Below are 23,226 nucleotides of genomic sequence, written 5' to 3'. Positions count from 1 at the left end.
AATGATGTCAGATGTAGGGCATATAAATATAAAAAGCTTGCATACTTTCTTTACTTTCATTCTGGTATGCCATGTGCGATCATATTCTGGGTTACTCATCAAACTGATAAAAAGTTTTCAGCGTGCAAAAGAGTGTAAAAACAATCATTTGTGATGCAAATTCAATAACATGATGTAGACCGTTGTTCAAGGACTCTATTCCAACATCTGCTTCTCAGTATATTTATACCTTAATCAAATTTTGTTGCGAGCAATATATCTCTATTTGCAACCAGTAGATCAATACATACTATCAATACTATGCATACGAACAATCTACAAAAAAGACCTACAACAACGTCCTTTGGTCCAACAAGGGTTCCATTACTGAAGAACACGCATTTTCAATAAATTGCCAGCAGCGATTAAAAACTTGGTTTCAGGTAAAGCATGGCGTAAATGGAGTTTAAAAGACTTTTTGACAGGCAATTCTTCTACTCTATAGATAGATATCTTAAGAAGGACTGTTAGACCAGCTTAAGTAAAAAGGTCTGTTTGATTTATTTCTGACAGCACTTGGATACAACAGTCCAGATTAGATATTTTGTGCATGATTAATTTATTAAATATACATTACAGTGTCTCATTCTGACAGTGTATTAATTCTGTAAAAATTAGCAATTCTAGTTTATTGTATCTATTTTGACAGTTTCCTGACAAATGATCAGGGGGTAAGGATTATATTCAAATGTTTCATGTTTTTTATGTTATACTTTCTGACATGTTCCACACCCACGAGAATCATCTGAATTTTGGATCTATGGAACGAAAACTGAATCTAATCTAATCCAACACATCAGTATCGTTCGAGGCAAAAATAAGAGACGCTACACAACAGTAATTAAACCGGAAGCATGATACGGATCTGAATAACTAACACTGAATAAAAGAGGTGAACAAGAGGAACTGGAAAATGAGAAAGGGAAACAATCAGAAAAATCTTAAGATCACAGAAGAACAAAGGTAATAACTGGACGAAGAGGAGAAATTAAGATCCCAAAAACCAAAACCTGGGAGTGTGATATCAAATGAACAGAAATAGTCCATCAGCAAAAACATGAAGAAGTTCTGGGAAGATAAGATGAAAAAGACAATATCTCAGTCCTTGAATCTAAGCGTTCCATAAATGGCCAAATTCTATTTTTTTTAAAATGGTCTGCATACGTAACTGAGTGGTCAGTGCAAGTGGACACCATATGGAGGACCTGGGATAGATTTTCGATTCCCAGTACTGCCAACCATTTTTCCTTAGTGGGAGGACTGGCCCGCAGTGCACTCCATGTTATGATGCCAGTTGAGGAGCTACCTGAATGAGAAGTAGCAGCTCTGTCTGTTAAGTTGGCGAGACGGCAGGTACAGCAGTATGCTGACCACATGCAGCTCCACGCTGCATCCGCATGACGCCGAATGGCAGAAGGTGACACGGTGGCCGACCGAAATCCCTAGGACCTTCAAGGTCTAGACTAGGAGCTAGTTTTACATGTATAATACGCCCAAGAACCAAAAGGGAACAATAAAAATGAAAGAACAAGAACGAAGTAAGACATAGATAAAGTCTTTCGCCTGTACTGTTCGATGTACACATCGAAGAAGCAACGATAGAAATAAAAGCTCAAGGGTGAGATGATATAAATGATAAGACTCGCTGATGAAATTGTTACCCCCAACGAAAATTAAAAATAATTACAAGACGCAGTGAACAGCGTAAACAGTCTAATGCGTACAGAATATACATTAAGAGTGAGAGTGGGATGATATAAAGAGTAAGATGATATAAATGATAAGATTCCCTGATGAAATTGTTATTCTCGGTGAAAATGAAAAATAATTGAAAACTCGCTAAACAACACGAACAGTCTAATGCGTACAGAATATGGATTAAGAATAAACACAAGAAACACGAAAATATTGACGTTAGTCGCAACGAGATTAGTGAGAAACTTAACATCGAAACTGGTGAAATAGGAAGTAGACTAAGTTAAGGAATCCTGTTACCTTGGAAGCAAAGCAACACGTGGCGGACGAAGCAAGGACGACATAAAAAGTATATTAACAAAATGGGAATACCTGACGAAGAGAACTCTGCTAGTATCAAAAATCGGCCTTAGCCTGAGGAAGAAGTGTCTGATGATGTACGTTTGGAGCACAGCACTATGTGCTAGTGAATCATGGACTGTGGAGAAAGCAGAACAGAGTAAAATCTAAGTGTATGAAATTTGGTGCTCTATACGGATATTAAAAATTAGGTAAACTGACGGAGAATGTGGAAGTTGTCCGAAAACTCAGCGAAGAAAGGAATATATGGAAAACACAACAGAAGAAAGGACAGGATGATAGGACATGTGTGTTAAGACATCAGAGAGAAAAAAATAGAGTGCTGAATGTTCAGCAGGCAACACCCCGTCGCAACGAACTCACGAAATCAGAGAGGGCACGCGAGTCGTCGACGGTGAGGTCTTCGTGGTTGGCTGTCCTTAGGAAGGCAGCGAGGCGTTCGTCCTCTTCCGCTGCTGTGAGGTTGCCGGTCTGGAAGCCGAGCGCAGCCGCCAGACGGTACGCCTTCTCTCGAGGCACCGGCTCCACCGTCCAGTTGGCGGACGCCTGGCCGCTCTCGATGATCACCCCGCTGAACAGGCCTGCGGACAAGCAACACATCTCGCTAACAAATTGTTTCGAAATGCAATGCAAAATTTTCAAGAGTCTGGGATTCCAGCCCGAATTTCCTGCTCGTCACGATTAGTTGCCTTAACCATTATGTTAAACACTCCTCCACGCCTGACTAACTTTTACTGTCGCAATTGTTTCCATCAATGGTATAAAAACACTATCATCATCTTTTCTTCTAGGTAGTATGTGGGAATCAATGGAGAACTGGGGCTCATCCTGCAGCAAAGGGTACATATATAAAAAGTAATAATCCAGTGTTCGGCAAAGAGATGGTCTCTCACTATTGCTGCTTAACTAGGCCCTAGAAAAAAGATCAGAAAGTGAAACATGAAGACCCGCAACGAAAATCAGTTGAGAACAAAAAACCACAGACCAAATTGCCTGACCTCTCCCCGTGAACCATGGACCTCGCCGTTGGTGAGGAAGCTTGCGTGCCTCAGCGATACAGATAGCCGTACCGTAGGTGCAACCAGAACGGAGGGGTATCTGTGAGAGACCAGACAAACGCGTGGTTCCTGAAGAGGGGCAGCAGCCTTTTCAGTAGTTGCAGGGGCAACAGTCTGGATGATTGACTGACCTGGCCTTGTAACACTAACCAAAACAGCCTTGCTGTGCTGGTACTGCGAACGGCTGAAAGCAAGGGGAAACTACATCCGTAATTTTTCCCGAGGGCATGCAGCTTTACTGTATGGTTAAATGATGATGGCGTCCTCTTGGGTAAAATATTCCGGAGGTAAGATAGTACCCTATTCGGATCTCCGGACGGGGACAAGAGGATGTCGTTATCAGGGGAAAGAAAACTGGCGTTCTACGGATCGGAGCGTGGAATATCAGATCCTTTAATCAGGCAGGCAGGTTAGAAAATTTAAAAAAAGAAATGGACAGGTTAAAGTTAGATATAGTGGGAATTAGTGAAGTTCGGTGGCAGGAGGAACAAGACTTTTGGTCAGGCGAATACAGGATTACAAATACAAAATCAAACAGGTGTGACGCAGGAGTAGGTTTAATAATGAATAAAAAATAGGTTTGCGGGTAAGCTACTACAAACAGCATAGTGAACGAATTATTGTAGCCAAGATAGACACGAAGCCCACGCCTACTACAGTAGTACAAGTTTATATGCCAACTAGCTCTGCAGATGACGAAGAAATTGAAGAAATATATGATGAAATCAAAGAAATTATTCAGATAGTGAAGGGAGATGAAAATTTATTAGTGATGGGTGACTGGAATTCGGTAGTAGGAAAAGGGAGAGAAGAAAACGTAGTAGGTGAATATGGATTGGGGCTAAGAAATGAAAGAGGAAGCCGCCAGGTAGAATTTTGCACAGAGCACAACTTAATCATAGCAATCACTTGGTTCAAGAATCATAAAAGAAAGCTGTACACATGGAAGAATCCTGGAGATACTGACAGGTTTCAGATAGATTATGTAGTGGTAAGACAGAGATTTAGGAACCAGGTTTTAAATTGTAAGACATTTCCAGGGGCACATGTAAACTCTGACCACAATCTATTGGTTACGAACTGTAGATTAAAACTGAAGAAACTGCAAAAAGGTGGGAATTTAAGGAGATGGAACCTGGATAAACTGAAAGAACCAGAGGTTGTAGAGAGTTTCAGGGAGACCATAAGGGAACAATTGAGAGGAATGGGGGAAAGAAATACAGTAGAAGAGGAATGGTTAGCTCTGAGTGATGAAATGGTGAAGGCAGCAGAGGATCAAGTAGATAAAAATACAAGGGCTAGTAGATCTCCTTGGGTAACCGAAGAAATATTGAATTTAATTGACGAAAGGAGAAAATATAAAAAATGCAGTAAATGAAGCAGGCAAAAAGGAATGCAAACGTCTCAAAAATCAGATCGACAGGAAGTGCAAAATGGCTAAGCAGGGATGGCTAGAGGACAAATGTAAGGATGTAGAGGCTTATCTCACTAGGGGTAAGGTAGATACTGCCTACAGGAAAATTAAAGAGACCCTGGGAGAAAAGAGATCCACTTGTATGAATATCAAGATATCAGATGGAAACCCAGTCCTAAGCAAAGAAGGGAAAGCAGAAAGGTGGAAGGAGTATATAGAGGGTCTATACAAGGGCCAGTCCTGACAAAACTCTACTATCTGGTGAGCAAGATGTATGCGACAGGCGAAGTACCCTCAGACTTCAAGAAGAATATAATAATTCCAATCCCAAAGAAAGCAGGTGTTGACAGATGTGAAAATTGCCGAACAATCAATTTAATAAGCCACAGCTGCAAAATACTAACTCGAATTCTTTACAGAGGAATGGAAAAACTAGTAGAAGCCGACCTCGGGGAAGATCAATTTGGATTCCGTAGAAATACTGGAACACGTGAGGCAATACTGACCCTACAACGTATCTTAGAAGCTAGATTAAGGAAAGGAAAACCTACGTTTCTAGCATTTGTAGACTTAGAGAAAGCGTTTGACAATGGTGACTGGAATACTCTCTTTCAAATTCTGAAGGTGGCAGGGGTAAAATACAGAGAGCGAGAGGCTATTTACAATTTGTACAGAAACCAGATGGCAGTTATAAGAGTCGAGGGACATGAAATGGAAGCAGTGGTTGGGAAGGGAGTGAGACAGGATTTTAGCCTTTCCCCGATGTAATTCATTCTTTATATTGAACAAGCAGTGAAGGAAGCAAAAGAAAACTGTATGATTAAACAAAATAAAAATTCGGAGTAGGTATTAAAATCCATGGAGAAGTAATAAAAACTTTGAGGTTTGCCGATGACATTGTAATTCTGTCAGAGACAGCAAAGGACTTAGAAGAGCAGTTGAACGGAATGGATAGTGTCTTGAAAGGAGGATATAAGATGAACATCAACAAAAGCAAAACGAGGATAATGGAATGCAGTCGAATTAAGTCGGGTGATGCTGAGGGAATTAGATTAGGAAATGAGACACTTAAAGTGGTAAAGGAGTTTTGCTATTTGGGGAGCAAAATAACTGATGATCGTCGAAGTAGAGAGGATATCAAATGCAGACTGGAGATGGCAAGTAAAGCGTTTCTGTACAAGAGTAATTTGTAAACATCGAATATAGATTTAAGTGTCAGGAAGTCATTTCATAAAGTATTTGTATGGAGTGTAACCATGTATGGAAGTGAAACATGGATGATAAATAGTTTGGACAAGAAGAGACTAGAAGTTTTCGAAATGTGGTGCTACAGAAGAATGCAGAAGATTAGGTGGGTAGATCACATAACTAATGAGGAGGTGTTGAATAGAATTGGGGAGAAGAGAAGTTTGTGGCACAACTTGACTAGAAGAAGGGATCGGTTGGTAGGACATGTTCTGATTCATCAAGGATGACCAATTTAGTATTAGACGGCAGCGTAGAGGGTAAAATTCGTAGAGGGAGACCAAGCGATGAATGTACTAAGTAGATTCAAAAGGATGTAGGTTGCAGTAGGTACTGGGAGATGAAGATAGAATAGCATGGAGAGCTGCATCAAACCAGTCTCAGGACTGAAGACCACAACAACTACATGGCCTACTAGTCGACACCTGAGAAGAAGCCAAAAAACAGCCCCACAAATAACAAAAAAAAGCAGAAACGTCTCGAACTCTTATTCAAAAGCACCAAAATAATGGAAAACACAAAAACCAACCGTAACATTTTAATATGGGTAAAAGAATAACACAAATCACTAAAGAATTTGAACATCTTTAAGGATGTGTCAGCTGGAGGAAAGAGAAATGGGATCTACAAGAAAAAGTTGAACTGCCCTTTCTGCTCACTATAAACACGTATAACAACAAGTCCCTCTCATTCAGTGCAAAAATATCCGCCCCCGGTAGCTGAGTGGTCAGCGCGACAGAAGTCAATCCTAAAGGCCAGGGTTGGATTCCCGGCTGAGTCGGAGATTTTCTCCGCTCAGGGAGTGGGTGTTGTGTTGTCCTAATCATCATCATTTCATTCCCATCGATGCGAAAGTCGCCGAAGCGCCGTCAAATCGAAAGACTTGTACCCAGCGAACGGCCTACCCGACAGGAGGCCCTAGTCACACGACATTCTTTCTTTTTTTTAGTGCAAAAATAAGACATTTAAACACGGTAACCAACAGGAAGCCCTGCATGCAGCCGAGACACTATCCATCACCAATCATGGGCCAGTTGAAAGGTTGGAGGTCAAACCAAGGAAGACACAAAGAAAAATCTTATCCCCTTAATTCCATCATAATAAACTAACCTACATCAGAAATAAAAACGTTTACCAAACAACTGAAAAAAGTTTAAGGAAACAAAGGAGGTAAAAAAACACTCCAAATCACACAGAACATATATAAAAAAGACAGTAAGGAGAAGTTCCAACTCATAGGAACGATCCAATCTCTGAAGAAGAAAGGAAAGCAAGATCAGAGTGAAAGATACAATACTGGGCTAAAAGGCACAGAACACTAAAAAGTGGTTGATCTAACGTACTCCAAAGTCGAATGAAACGAAAGAAGAAAAAGAGGTGAATGGTCTAATGGGAACTAAATCAATGAAGGTCCTACGTACTGAACATTTAGTGACAAAAATTCGTTTACAGGTAGAAGTATTCAGAAATGATTTGTGGAAGCATAAGTGACAATGAATGTTTGAGGGTCGCCTCTTGGTATGCTTAGACGGTTAATGTGACTGCTAATGATGAGCCAGACTATGTGTACAATGGTTTTATTTGCAATTCCATCTGTCAATAAATGTCTGACAGCTTCGGATACGACTGATAGTTGCACATATTGAGCTGATAAAAGGGAGACCAACTATTATTTAATGCGATCAAGAACAAGATCTTTAGCATGTGAGTATATGGTTCAAATGGCTCTGAGCACTATGGGACTCAACATCTATGGTCATCAGTCCCCTAGAACTGAGAACTACTTAAACCTAACTAACCTAAGGACATTACACACATCCATTCCCGAGGCAGGATTCGAACCTGCGAACGTAGCAGTCGCGCGGTTCCGGACTGAGCGCCTAGAACCACTAGACCACCGAGGCCGGCCATGTGAGTATAAAGGAATTCACTGGAGATGTGCCATGACAAGACTCAGACACTGAATTTGTCCTTGCAGCCATATCCATTTGAGCCATCCATATGTTTCGTGGACGATCCAGATTTTCAGTTTGCTAGGACCTCGCAAATTTTTCAATTTCATTTTTTTTTAAATCTAGGTAAGCATATAATTTTTAGAAGAAACGACTAATAGTATATGCTCTTTACTCTCAACTTAATTTTGTATCAAGACAGATTAGATGAAAACATGATGAAGACATTTTCACCAAAGATCATAATGACATTCTGAACACTACTAGAGGCGAACCGCTCATGAATATAATTTTCGTCTTGTATTGTGAGTTCACTAATCACCGTACACCTGAAATTCATTTTTATTATGAACATTACATAACGTAAAGAGTAAATGCACTGAGAACTGGGTGCAAGAACTCAAAGGGCCTTAAACAGACCTCTGAATGAGGTGCAGTTACCTATTTTCTGCTTGAAATCTCCTGGCAAATCAAAACTGTGTGCCGCAGAGACTAGAGATCGAGGCCTTTGCCTGTCGCGGGCGACTGCTCTACCAACTGAGTTACCCAAGCATGGCTTTCTACAAGGCCTCAAAGGTTTACTTCCACCAGTACGTCGTATTCGTAGCTTAGATGGTAGCTCAGTCTGTAGAGCACTTGCTCCTGAGAGTCAAAGATCCGAAGTGCGAGTTTCAGTCGATCACACAAACCTGCTAGAGCTGCTGAGTAAAAATTTAGTTCTGAATATCTTCTGCTCATATACGCAGAATAAATACTTTGGAGTAATGCATTTTTTGTTTATCTATTTGCAATATGTTGCATTACAATATATGTAATACTACATGCACGTAATGTGTGTGTGTGTAGGGTGTAGGGTGGTTGGGTGGGCGTGTGCGTATGGAGTGTAATGTTTGTGTTGTGTGATGATGACGATAATGATGAGAGAAGAGAAAGGGTGAAACCTGGTCCGGCGCATAGCCTTCTCCTTGCGAATAGCATCAAGGGCGCCGCCAAGCTTAACGTCCCCATCCTATGGACGCATCACTATCAACAGAATCACATGCTCTCACTTCATGAGACACTGTGGAGAGGTTTGATATTTAAACCAGGACACTGATGCAAAGTCTGATGTTCATGAAACTTACGCCTCCAATTCTCCTCCCCTTCATGGCCATATACTGACAGTGAAAGTTTTTTCTACCAGCAGTTCTCGAATCGGGTTACTGGCAGGTAGAGTGCCACTGCACAAGTGTGAGTTAGCGACCTCGGCAATTTAAGTGCAATGTTCCAAATTCTAATTCCATAATAAAATAGGGAACAAAGACATGTGCATTAAGAGTCTAAATCTGTACACCAGTCACAAGAAGATAATAGCACCAAACGTATTCTATTTGTTTCTTGTAAAGTATGAAGTGTTTTGTAACTGAGATACTAAAATCATTTTTACTGTAATTCCGCTGGGACGACAGTTACTGTTGTATTGTTGACTGTACCTATCTGGAATTTTTTACAGTCGCAATAGCTATGTATTATTGAAAAGTTAAGTATAAAAATATCTGACTCTAAGTTGTTAATCAGAAGTAAATACCTAATTACCCCATACTGCAGTTGAACAGTTATTCATTAAAAAATTCCCCAGTATGTATGTACTCCAATCTTCTTTTAGTCCGTGTCATCCTTCCCCCATCCATTTCCTCCTTCCCCCCCCCCTCTGTCCATCGTCTCCTTCCCCTCTCTGTCCACCTCCTTCACCCCGACACATTGTCGATATCCTCCTCCTCCCTCTCTTTTTCCAATTCCTCCTCTGTCGTCTCTCTGTCCATCTCCTCCACCTTCTCACTGTCTATCTCCTCCTCCCTCCTCTCAATGTCTATCTCCTCCTCACCCCTTTCCGTGTCCATCTCCTCCTTCCCCTTCTTCGTCCAGCTCCTCCTTCCCTTCTCTCTCCTTGTCATCACCCCACCCCACTAGAAGACTAGCAACACACCATCTAACTTTTGGAAAAATATCATCGACACAATTCTGAAGACTCCAAGAGCTGACAATTGTGAGAATTATCCCACAATCAGCTTTACAGATCATGCATCCAAGTTGAGAACAAGAATAATATACAGGTGAACAGAAAAGAAAATTGAGGATGTGTGACATATGATCAGTTTGGCTTTAGGAAAGATAAAAGCACCAGAGGGGCAATTCTGACGTTGCAGTCGACAATGGCAGTAAGACTAAATAAAAATCAAGACACGTTCATAGGATTTGTCGACCTGGAAAAGGGGTTCGACAATGTAATATGATGCAAGATGTTCGTAATTGTGGGAAAAAGAGGGGTAAGCTATAGGGAGAGGTTGGTAATATACAATATGTACAAGAGCCAAGAGGGAATAATAAGAGTGGACGACCAAGGACGAAGTGCTAGGATTAAATAGGGTGTAAGACAGGGATGTAGTTTTTCTCCCTTACTGTTCAATGTGTACATCGAAGAAGCAATTATAAAAATGAAAGAAAGATCCAGGAGTGGAATTAAAATTCAAGGTGAAAGGACACCAATAATACGATTCGATGGTTACATTACTATCCTGAGTGAAAGGGGAAAAAATACATGATCTTCTGAATGGAATGATCTAATGAGTACACAATACGGATTGAGAGTAAATTGAAGAAAGACGAAATTAGTGATAGGTATCTGTGGTGAGAACAGTGAGAAATTTAACATCAGGATTAATGGTCACGAAGTACATGAATTTAAGGAATTCCACTACCTAGACAGCAAAACAACCAATCACGGACGGGGCAAGAACATCAAAAGCAGACTAGCACTGGCAAAAAGGGAATTCCTGACCAAGAGAAGTCTGCTAGTGTCAAACATAGGGCATAATCTGAGGTGGAAATTTCTGAGAATGTACATCTGGAGTATAGCAATGTATGGCAGTGAAACATGGACTGTGGGAAAACAGGAACAGAATAAAATTAAAGCATTTGAGATTTGGTGCTACAGAGGAATGTTGAAAATTAGGTGGACTGATATGATAAGGAATGACGAGGTTTTGCGCAGAATCGAAGAAGAATGTAGAGAACACTGACGGGGAGAAGGGACAGGATGATAGGACATGTGTTAAGATATCAGGGAGTGACTTCCGTGCTACTAGAGAGAGTTTTAGAGGGCAAAAACTGTAGAGGAAGACAGATTGGATTACATCCAGCAAATGATTGAGGACTTAGGTTGCAAGTGCTGCTCTGAGATGAAGAGGTTGGCACAGGAGAGGAAATCGTGGGGGCCCGTATCAAACCAGTCCGACGTCTCAAAAGAAAAAAAAAGAAAAAAAGATAATATGAGTACGAAATTTTGTTCAAATTGTTCCAGGGGCTCAGGATGAACTGTTTACCAGTAGCTTTGCCCGCTTTCACACGTATTTGTACACATATTTGACCTGTAACTCCAGCAAATTTCCTCCTGCAGTTTCATTTTCACGCTGCTCGATATTTATGACGTCGTATCACCTGAATTATGTGTCGTACAGCCATAATTTTTTGTAAATATATTCACGTGGATACTGTCTGCGAAATCTGTTGCTAATAGAGTTAGTAGCAAGGAAGTAATAAATTTATACCCATACGAGATGCGGCATGACGTCATATTTCCTGTATTATGTGTTGTACAATGATATAATTTTGCTGGTAAATTCAGTGGTATATGTGAATAGTGAAAAAACTGTGTCGCGAATACGATTAATAGTAAAGGAGTAATAAATTAATATGTCATGCCAAATGCGCAGTTTTACTGCATGAAAAGCGAAAATGTTAGGCGATAAGCTTTTATCGTTTCATCGTTTTGTGGCAGCTGTCAGCGAGAAAAGGTTTACGTGTAAAGTTTTTTGTTGCAAGTCAGTAAGTGCTCCCGTTCTCAAGTACTGGATGAATAAACTACGAGTGTTCACGCGTCGTGGGCTACAACCCTTTCTCACCCCAACTCCCACATCCCCTTTGACAGGTAGGTATACATAACAGCAGCCCAAGTTTAATTTGCGCTACAAGCTATCTTCATTCCAAAGTTCATCCAAATCCGTCCATCCACCTCAGCGTGAAGGAGTAACAAACACAAACTAGCACGCTCACAGACAGTAGCAGTTATAACATACAAAGATAATGACAAAATTCAGTCACAGTAAACTTTAAAAATAGTATTCAAATTTGGCATCTGCTCCTGCTGATAATGTCATGGCACCTAATTTTGCGGAAACAAACGTGCTGGAAGTTAGGAGAATGGTTATGGCGGCGGCTGACAGGGCGTGCCAGCGTCGTGTTTGTTGGAAAAACCCTCTGGTTTCCGAACAGCGATGTCAAGGCGGCCGCCATTTTAAGACTCTTGCACGTTTGCTAGCTTAGAAGCCTGACATGCTGATATTCTGCCACATATAGACACTTAGACCTTTGCTTGTATAGAGTTGTCTCTTTCTCGTTTTACCCTCTTTTCAAATATGAAGTGCTCTGTTGACGCTTCTGGCTTAAGTACAATTTTGCTTGGTTTAGCAAGAACCAAGAACTCTTAGAACTCTCGCTGTTGACACAGTGTGGCGCTTTCCTCCCAGATTGCGAAATCATACTTTATACGCTGGGCCGGGCCGCTAAAGGGGCGACCAGCCTATCTCAAGCGCATCATCATGGTAGACCAGTTTCTGAAATTATGGCAGCAGCAGCAGCTGCAGATACAGCAGCAGCATCAACTACAGCAACAGCATGCTGAGCTTGTGCAAGTGGCGCCTCGACAGCAACTGCGGCAAAAGGCGCCATGCACCGACTCCAGCACCCTCCGTCCCCCTCTGCTTTTGGACCTTTCGATGTAGGCACGGAGCTTGGAACAACTACCTGAAACGTTTTATTGTCTACTCCAAAGTAAAGAAAGTTTCTGATTGTGTAGATATGAGTACACTGCGCCTTTCTTCCAGCTCATTTCTGTATACTTTGTTGCAAAAGTTTCGTCCGCGCTTCATTAAAATTCCGTGAGTTGTCTACGGTGTTGACTGCGCCCCTTGAGTGTAAATAGTATGTTGTGGCAGTGCTACTTAAGGTAAATCACTGAAAAAAACGGGTTAACAAGTCGTACGTTGAATGGATAGCGGAGTTTTAGGGCAGTCTTAGAGCGTAAGTTTGATTGTACTATGGAGTATTTTAACACGGATACCATTATCCACGACGTAATTATTCGATTAGTTCCAGGTAAGTTGTATCGAGAGAAGGACTTAGAGTCGTCTGCCTCGACTCTGTCTAATGTGGTACAGTTTTAACGGTCGTACAAGCAGTCTGCGGCGGCCCAGGAATCTTTTGTTGCGGAAGTACATTGTGATTCTTTCCTCAGTAAGTCGTCAGACGACACAGAAAGGCCCCTTCCCTGGGGTCCGACGTGCACGCGTCTACTTTCGTTGTTAAAAAGCGGTCTCGCCGCCGTCCTGTTAAACAGCTTAATCAGTGATACCACGAATCAGTTTTCCCAGCCGTTCGATCAGCCCTCACGGAAACTGAGCATTTCCTGGGGAGGTACGTAGGCGGGAACAGCCACCCTCCCTTGGCGTCGAGTAGTTCCTTAGATTGTAGGGCTTGCCCCGGTTGCCATACCCAACATAAATGGAGTATGTGTGCCCATTTAAATAAAGTTTGTTTTTCCGCGCCAATCTCGCATATCTGGCAAACGGATCATTAGCCTGTGCTACAATTGTCTATTTTTGGACGCTCAGCATCGTTTCATCTTGGAACTGCGGCTGCGTCTTCGTTGATGAGTTTGGCTATGCATCATGAACTGGTTAGCCGTCCGTTACAAACAGTTACCATAACAATCGTTTCCTATGGGCTAGTCGCCAACGAATTATGTTCAGGGCTCAACCGATTAAGGCGGCAAAATACACTCCTGGAAATGGAAAAAAGAACACATTGACACCGGTGTGTCAGACCCACCATACTTGCTCCGGACACTGCGAGAGGGCTGTACAAGCAATGATCACACGCACGGCACAGCGGACACACCAGGAACCGCGGTGTTGGCCGTCGAATGGCGCTAGCTGCGCAGCATTTGTGCACCGCCGCCGTCAGTGTCAGCCAGTTTGCCGTGGCATACGGAGCTCCATCGTAGTCTTTAACACTGGTAGCATGCCGCGACAGCGTGGACGTGAACCGTATGTGCAGGGCGTATAGTGGGCATGCGGGAGGCCGGGTGGACGTACCGCCGAATTGCTCAACACGTGGGGCGTGAGGTCTCCACAGTACATCGATGTTGTCGCCAGTGGTCGGCGGAAGGTGCACGTGCCCGTCGACCTGGGACCGGACCGCAGCGACGCACGGATGCACGCCAAGACCGTAGGATCCTACGCATTGCCGTAGGGGACCGCACCGCCACTTCCCAGCAAATTAGGGACACTGTTGCTCCTGGGGTATCGGCGAGGACCATTCGCAACCGTCTCCATGAAGTTGGGCTACGGTCCCGCACACCGTTAGGCCGTCTTCCGCTCACGCCCCAACATCGTGCAGCCCGCCTCCAGTGGTGTCGCGACAGGCGTGAATGGAGGGACGAATGGAGACGTGTCGTCTTCAGCGACGAGAGTCGCTTCTGCCTTGGTGCCAATGATGGTCGTATGCGTGTTTGGCGCCGTGCAGGTGAGCGCCACAATCAGGACTGCATACGACCGAGGCACACAGGGCCAACACCCGGCATCATGGTGTGGGGAGCGATCTCCTACTGGCCGTACACCACTGGTGATCGTCGAGGGGACACTGAATAGTGCACGGTACATCCAAACCGTCATCGAACCCATCGTTCTACCATTCCTAGACCGGCAAGGGATCTTGCTGTTCCAACAGGACAATGCACGTCCGCATGTATCCCGTGCCACCCAACGTGCTCTAGAAGGTGTAAGTCAACTACCCTGGTCAGCAAGATCTCCGGATCTGTCCCCCATTGAGCATGTTTGGGACTGGATGAAGCGTCGTCTCACGCGGTCTGCACGTCCAGCACGAACGCTGGTCCAACTGAGGCGCCACGTGGAAATGGCATGGCAAGCCGTTCCACAGGACTACATCCAGCATCTCTACGATCGTCTCCATGGGAGAATAGCAGCCTGCATTGCTGCGAAAGGTGGATATACACTGTACTAGTGCCGACATTGTGCATGCTCTGTTGCCTGTGTCTATGTGCCTCTGGTTCTGTCAGTGTGATCATGTGATGTATCTGACCCCAGGAATGTGTCAATAAAGTTTCTCCTTCCTGGGACAATGAATTCACGGTGTTCTTATTTCAATTTCCAGGAGTGTATAAGGATGTGGAGCCATAAGTAACATTATTCTTCCTCGGGACTGAATGTTTTTGGATTTGACGCTTCTACTGCATTAGATTTTCTAGTTGTTGATCACTTCGATTAAGTGTCGCCCATTATTCGTTTTGCAGTCTCGTAAACAGTTGTTTCAGCCAACTTTGAGTAAAGCTAGGGAATTCCTGGCCCACATGCTGCTTAAGCCGACTGCGACTCCTATGCCTCACCGTGTTCGCTGTGTGCCATTTGTTGTGAGTGATAAGCAGAGAGCGAATGGTTATTTACAGCTCGCACAGTAACCAGACGGCTGTTAAAAGCGGCAAGAGCCACGAAAGGCAAGTAGTGGTTGAGAAGAGTGTGAGACAGGGTTGTAGCCTATCGTCAATATTATTCAGTTCGTACACGAGGCAAGCAGAAAGGAAACAAAAGAAAAATTTGGAGTCGGAATTAAAGCATAGGGGGAAGAAGTACAAACTCTGAGGTTTGTCGACGATATTTTAATCTGTCACAGACCGCAAAGGACTCGGAAGAGTACTGACTGGAATGGACAGTGTCTTCAAAGAAGGAGAGCTAAATCAGATGATGCTGAGGGAATTAGAGTAGGAAACGAGGCACTTAAAGAAGTAGAAGAGTTTTGGTATTTGGGCAGCAGCATAACTGATGATACCCGAAGTAGGGAGGATGTAAAATGTAGACTTTAAATGGCAAGGAAAGATTTTCTGAAGAAAAGAAATATGTTAACATCAAGTACAGATTTAACTCTATTTCTGAAAGCATTTGGAGTATAGCCGTGTGTGGAAGTGAAACGTGCGTAATTAAGACTTTAGACACGACGAGAATAGAAACTTTTAAATGGTGTGCTACAGAAGAATGCTGAAGACAAGGTCGGTACATCGCATAGCTAATCAAGAGGTACTTGGTACAACTGGAGAGAAAAGAATTTTGTGGCTCAACCTAAATAGAAGAAGGGATCGGCTGATAAGACACATTTTGAGACATCTAGGGATCACCAATTTAGTACAGAAAGGAAGTGTGACGCGTAAAAATTGTAGAGAGCGACGAATAAATGAATGCAGTAAGCAGACTGAGAAAGATTTAGATTGCAACAGTCATTCAGAGAGAAAGAGGCTTGAACAAAATAGAGTTGCGTGAAGAGATGCATCAAAGCTTTCTTCTGACTGAAGGCCACACCACCACAACAACAACAACAACAACAACACAAGACATGTAGTTATTACATTTGCCTCACTGGGTCAATGGGCCATGACGTTAGTATGTGCAGACCGATAGTATGATGAATAGGTCACTGATGAAAAAGTCATTAGTAAAGGACTAGATGCAAGATGACCTTATCATTTCAATCTTACGCGTTTCGGACTTTGCCATCATCAGATATCCTGGAACATCATGATCCACATAGATACAAAAGTTGCATATTGTAGTGGTAACAATCATTCTCCTACCGGTATGAGATTCATGCTTTGAAACCCATACCCCAAATAATAACAAGATTAAATGATGACTGTCCTTGTGCTCGGGTTGTGTGGCATGCTTGTCGCTGCTCACTTGCGGTACGGACATGCGAGGGAATTCTTGTGCTGGGATGCAATGGTGGCTACCAAACGTTGAGATGGATCAATTTCTAGGTGTATCTTATCACTGGATCCAGTACAATGCTAGGAGCCGTTATTACTAGTATGATAACAATGAAATTGTAATTACAGAGCTAAGATGGCAATCGCAGCTGCATCAACACTACGCATCTGGTGACGTTGTGACCATGCTCTGCAAGCCAATGTAGCCTTCGATAGACCTGTGCAACTTCAACCAAGTCACAAATACGATCAATAAAAATGGGTTAAATATTGTTTTTTTGATTCCGTCCACGATTCATATTGCTGTTCCTCTGTTCTGAGTGTTGCTAATTGAAGTACCGAGCAGAGTAACTCAGTTTAAGATAATTTTTTATGGTGCTTACTTGTTATTGTTATGAACATTAATGTGAAATCAGTGGTGAAATAAGCGTAGTTTAAAGTATTAACGTATTTGAATGTTAAAATGGAACGTAACAGCTCAAATGGCCTGTACTTTTCAACTACATAGTGAATATATTATCTACATATACCCTTGCGATAAACTGTGTCATAATTCAGAAGCGTTTTTGTGATATAATCAACCTCTGAACCAAGTTTTAGCAAAAATCAAAAACTGCTGTGTGTGTGAACCCTCCAATTCGTAAGGTTTAAGCAAAACACTATGTATGCATTCTTACATTTATAGCTAAAGCAGATACATGCAGTATAATTACTCTCTAGTGTCTCGGCTGTCTTTCCGCAGCAATCAGTTAACAATAAGGCAGTATGCTGGCTACTCTCTGCATTTATATATTTTTAAGCGATGTTACTCATTTATGTAACAATATTTACCGGCGGACTCACCGGCAACCAGACTCTATTGCCTTCGGATCACCTACAGCTTACTTTTAGACAAGTATTCACTGGACCCTCACGTGTGCGTCTACAAAGAAGTATTGCAAGCGAAACCAAAATGGTTGATGTTTTTTTGTGATTCTGCAAACAGAGCACAGGTCAAAGTACGCTATGCTGGGAGAAAATCCTGATTCAAAAAGAGCTTACATCGACCTGAAACAAAACACAGAAAGTGTAAAAAGTAACCAATCATTAAATTGAATCATGTATTTGAGATTTCGGCTCCAAAAGCTGAGGGAATGAAAGAATGTAAAGCAACTGAACTCTGCTATGAAGTTATTTCCAACTTTCATCATCACGGGAAATCATTAACTAAAATGGATCAAGATAAGTTTGTATTAAAATTTCTTAATATTTCTTCGCCTCAGCGCAGGGTAGTGGACACATAGAATGCAAAAAGGAAGAAAACAGTGAGAGTGAAGTATACCATTAAAAAAGAAGAGTGGTGAAGTAGTGCCTGTTTGTGCTGTCGCTTTCCAACTAGTGTCTGACATGTCAAAGGACAGTTTATCCTGTCTAGTAAACAGGTTTCATGAAGGAGGAAGATTTTCAAAGGAAAGGAGAGGGCTGCACGAAGTCACCGCGCGGTTTGAGGCGCCATGTCACGGATTGCGCGGTCCCTCCAACCGGAGGTTCGAGTCCTCCTTCGGGCATGGGTGTGTATGTTGTTCTTAGCATAAGTTAGTTTGTGTTTAAGTCTAGGGACCGATGACCTCAGCAGTTTGTTCCCTTAGGAATTCACACACATTTCAACATTTTTTTGAAAGGATAGGAGGCAACACAACATAAAAGGATCATAAGAAGTTTCACAACTTTCCCATTAAGAATGATATAAAAATATATAAATGCAGAGAGAGCCACCATGGAATTGAAGTCTACGAGAAGTTATTTAACTGCAGATCTCATATTCAATACAATGTTCAAAATATTCTGTGAAGAGAGGAGACTTTCAAGACCGAAACAATGCTCCTTACCAAAATATATGCACATATTTTACAAACATTTCAATATATCATTCAGGACACTTTTAAGATTGGTTTAATGGGAATAACAGCAGAAACAAGTCTGGAGAAGAAGACTGGACCACTAACTGAACACAGATTATATACAAGTGGTGTAAAGTGGTTTTATGATATAATGAAGGAAGATAATCCAACTGTCATTAAGATTTGTTCTGACATACAGCGAAACCACCCCATCCCAAAACTATCAGTCAGTGACGATTTCTATGGTAGACAAGTAGGGTTATACAATTTGTGCATCATGATCTACACCAAGGAGCAAAAAAAGGAAAGAATCGTTTTTTACACCTCGTTGGAGACAACATAGATATCATTTCTATTATAGTATTATGCTACTGTTTCTGTTATTCTTGCTTCTACTTTCAATAAAAGCAAAAACTCTAAATTTTAAGAACATGTTATGTATGTTAATATATGCAAAAATATGAACGCAGCTGCATACTAACACCACAGTACATAAAAAGATTACCTGTGAAAAAAATACACAGAATTAAAGAAGGCAACATAAGTGATGCCAGCAATAATTATAAGCGCTTTGAAAAAAAATTCACTTCTTAATACACTGCTATAAAATTAAATTCTAGTATATTTCATTACAGCACTTTATTAATGTCAGTAAGATCTAGGTAAAAATTCAAATACTCGAACTTCTGTAGCTCTGTGAAAATAGAAAACTCATTTTATGAAAAACTGTATGTCTTGCATTTATCGAGTTTTGAAGGAACGCTCCTCATGTGTATTTGACACATGTACTTGGGAAGTTAGGGTCACGTGCTAGGATATGAACAGAGGACGGTACTGTATAGAGAAACAAATATTTGACAAAGGACAAAGAGGTATTATTTCAATATCATAATTTTTATAAAGGAATGCATGTGTATATGATGTGTGAAGCTGCTGACACGAACGTGAATCTGTGGGATTTGTTTTATACAACGCAAATTGTTAGATTCCTGTGGATAACTTTGTTGACCACCGTTTCCCAGGAACCCGTTTTATTATTTCCAGCATTGCGGTTCTACATATAAAACTTCCCGTATGTTAGGAAAAGCTGTTTCGAATTTGTCGCGAGAAACTAAATTGAGTGCTCCCCCTGCAATTTGATAAGTTAATTCATCTTGTTCCTCTATATAATCTGAGACCCTTGAGGGTTGCATTAAGCTTACATTAAATCGCAGCTAATAAAATGCGTATTTGTTTAGGTTGTGTTCCATAGCTTTGATAAAAAAAGTAGTTTCGTGCATGCTGAAATCTATTTTATTTATATGGATATAGCATAAAGATTTTAGCAGAGTTTTGTGGTGTATACAAAAATTTAAATGCATTCCACGGCACATTAAGCTATTCTAGGAGCGGTTAGACTCACAGTTGTCCGATCAGCACATTCGGACGAATTTTATGAGGACTATAATGTGTCTGCGCAATGGAATTTCGTTCCGTGGAGTTTGGGTTTTCATTTGTTGTCGTGAGGTGGCGGTAATCACTTCCATTGACCTTTATATGCGACATGGGATTCAGTCAGATTATTTTATCTTCCTTCTGGAAGGCATTTTATTTTTTTTTATTTTTTTTACAAAATAACGCTTGTGAATGTGTTTCTGCCACATTCAAATAAGCTGTATAATAATTTCTGGATATAATCATCAGTTTACAGAAATTATGAAATTCTGCCAGCCGAAGTGGCCGTGCGGTTCTAGGCGCTGCAGTCTGGAACCGCGAGACCGCTACGGTCGCAGGTTCGAGTCCTGCCTCGGGCATGGATGTGTGTCATGTCCTTAGGTTAGTTAGGTGTAACTAGTTCCAAGTTCTAGGGGACTAATGACCTCAGAAGTTGAGTCCCATAGTGCTCAGATCCATTTGCCATTTTTGAAATTCCGAAAAGGCTACTTCGTTTCAACAAAATTAATGCTTGCTCATCTGAAAACATGTTATCAACATACTAAAATTCGAATTATAGCTCAATTGTTTAAAAGGAATTTTTTTTTCGAAACCATCGATGTGGCTCTTTGAATCGTATACTCACATACAGATATGAAACTTCCTGGCAGATTAAAACTGTGTGCCCGACCGAGACTCGAATTCGGGACCTTTGCCCGTGCTCTACCATCTATATCTTTTTTTTTTTTTTTTTTTTTTTTTTTTTAGCAGAATCTTTGCAACATGTGAGTTACGAAGCGTAAAAGAAAAAGGAGCAAAATATCGCTATACAAGTAGATTAAACCAATCGAACAATCACCCTTCAACAAAAAAAAAGGTGAACTTATATTTACATAACATCAAATATTATGGTATATACTTATATTAAATAAAATCGCAAATGTTAGAAAAACTTTTCGAAGTGTCGAGTCGCGAACCACTACCTAAAGATTCTGCGTCATACGGCTCAGTGACGTTATCCAATTCGCTTTCTTTTCGTTTTTTTTTTTTTTGTTTTTGTAAGATTCACTAATATCATGAAATTATGGGAACACATCGGCGAAAGAGAAAAGAAATATAAATTCTGGTTAAAGAAAAAGAAAGGAAAAAGGAAAAGCAAAAAGAAATAAAATCCGCGCAATCTGCGACGCGCTCGCCCATCCGCGGAGGTCAGAAGTAGAATAGATCGTAGGCGGTTGAAACTCAGACACCGCCGGAGGAGGAGGGGTGGGTGCCCTCTGAGCCAGGCACCCCCCCAGCTCAGTGGAGGTCTAACAAAGACCGCTCGAAGATAGTTGGCAAATAATGTTCGGTAACGTGGTGTGTTTTCGAGAGCTGCATGGGCTGTTCGTAAATAGGTCCAGAAGTCGAGGCGGGATTTAGGTCCCTCATGAAAGAGATAAGCGACCGCCCACCCTTTGACCCACGTAATAGCATGACATTTGGCGGCGGGAAAATGTCGGTCCTCCGGGTATAGAAACATTCGAGGTTCGATTGTGTCTGGTGGCACCCGGGGAGAGTAGGCAATGATTTGCTGCACGAAGCGCCATACATCTTGCGATGAGGCGCATGGTAGACGGTGTTCATCAGTGTCCAGTTGCTGGCAAAGGAGACAAAGAGGGGATTCTGACAAGCCAATATTGTGCAGGCGCTGCTTCGTGGCAAATTTCTTGTTGACTATGTGATACCACAGTGCCCGGACGTTCGTAGGGAGGAAGGGCTGGTGGACGGTAGTCCACACTATGGGCCACTGGAAGGAGGGATGTTTGGTCTCCATCACATTCCGGGGAACACAGCGCAGCAACAGGCTGTAAAAATCCTTAGTCCTAGGTGGGCGTGTATCTGGGAGACTGGTATGTAAGTAACTGTAGTCGACGAAAAAGGTCGAAATATGGGACAAATAAGGCACGATATGGCCGACAGACACCGGTGGTGAGGTGGAAGAAGGTAGGAGGACCTCAAGCATGCTGCGTGGTAGAGATGTACCCTGGCCCATACACTGTTTTCGCATACGGACATTGACGAGCCTGACGCCACCACACCGTGAGGGCAGGGTAAGTGTCTCATAACGGACTTTAAACATTGAACTAGCCGTGAGATAATAGCCAAAAGCCGCCTGAAGGTTGCGCCCAATTGCAGTTGGCGGAGGGAGAACTCGCGCGATGTGAACCAATTTTGATGCCACATAAAGATTAATAAACTCAACCCGTTGAAGTGTGTCCTGGCGGCGCAAGAGGTTCTGGTGGACGTCGTTCCGGACGACGTGTAAAAGGCGATGGAAATTCGTTGCCGCTGTGCGTGTGACCGCGGCGGTAAAGGTAATGCCCAGGTACCGGAAAGTCCGCACAAGCGGCAGGGGTGCCACTTCACCCTCCTGGAGGCCTCGTCCAATGTGCATTGCGGAAGATTTGGTGACATTCATGGCACTGGCAGCGGCAGCCCCATAACGGGTAATCAATTCGAGGACTTCCCGAATATCAGAGCCGGAGCGAGTGAGGAGGAGGAAGTCATCAGTATATGCCAGACAGCGAAAAGTGTGTTGGCGTAGGGTGAGGCCGGAGAGCTTGGTCGTCAAGCCACCAATAAGGGGCTCAAGGGCAATGGCATACAGGAGGGTAGAGAGGGGGCACCCCTGCCATATCGAACGGCAGATAGGTACCGGCCCTGCTAAACGTCCATTGACTTGGACATGTGAACTGGCACTGTCGTAAAGACGTCGGATGACGTCGATAAACGGTGGGGGGATGCCCATTCGGGCTGCCACCGAAAACAGGAAACGATGACGCACTTTATCGAAGGCGCTGTCGAAGTCTATAGCGACGACCGCTGCCCGGAGTCTGCAGGCCGCCGCTATCGCAATTAAGTCGCGGCATTCCCCTGTGGCTGTCTGTATGTTAACCTGTCCGCCAGGCGTCGTTTGCTCTGGCGAGAGGATATGAGGGAGTGTAGTTCGGAGCCGCATTGCCAGTAAGCGCGCGAAAATCTTGTAATCGGCATTGAGTAGGGTGAGCGGTCTGTAACTCGTGACCATCGAACCACGGGCTGGTTTGTGGACTGGTATAATGATGCCCTCAGCAAAGGCGGGTGGGATTGCTTGGTCAGATGTCATCAGTTCTTGATACATAGTCGTCCACCGTGGTGCCATGAGGTCCCGAAAGGTACGGTAAAACTCAGTCGGGAAGCCGTCAATGTCGGGCGATCTGTTGACTGCACCCTTGGCGATTGCGTTGTTGACTTCGTCTAGCGTGACCGCCACTGTCAA

General features: G+C 42.6%; 1 protein-coding gene across 1 annotated transcript in view; it reads right to left on the bottom strand.

Moving 5' to 3' along the window:
* Positions 1-23,226, bottom strand: part of LOC126412996 (juvenile hormone esterase-like) — a 93,070-nt gene that overhangs the window by 32,403 nt on the left and 37,441 nt on the right. Inside the window, exon 5 of the mRNA XM_050082888.1 lies at positions 2,458-2,675. Coding sequence (XP_049938845.1) covers positions 2,458-2,675 — 218 coding nt within the window. The remainder of the gene's footprint in view (positions 1-2,457; positions 2,676-23,226) is intronic.

Source organism: Schistocerca serialis, chromosome 7 (genome assembly GCF_023864345.2).
Source record: "Schistocerca serialis cubense isolate TAMUIC-IGC-003099 chromosome 7, iqSchSeri2.2, whole genome shotgun sequence".
Lineage (NCBI taxonomy): Eukaryota > Metazoa > Arthropoda > Insecta > Orthoptera > Acrididae > Schistocerca > Schistocerca serialis.
Note: the sequence above shows the minus strand (reverse complement) of the source record. Positions and strands in the feature narration are given on the sequence as shown.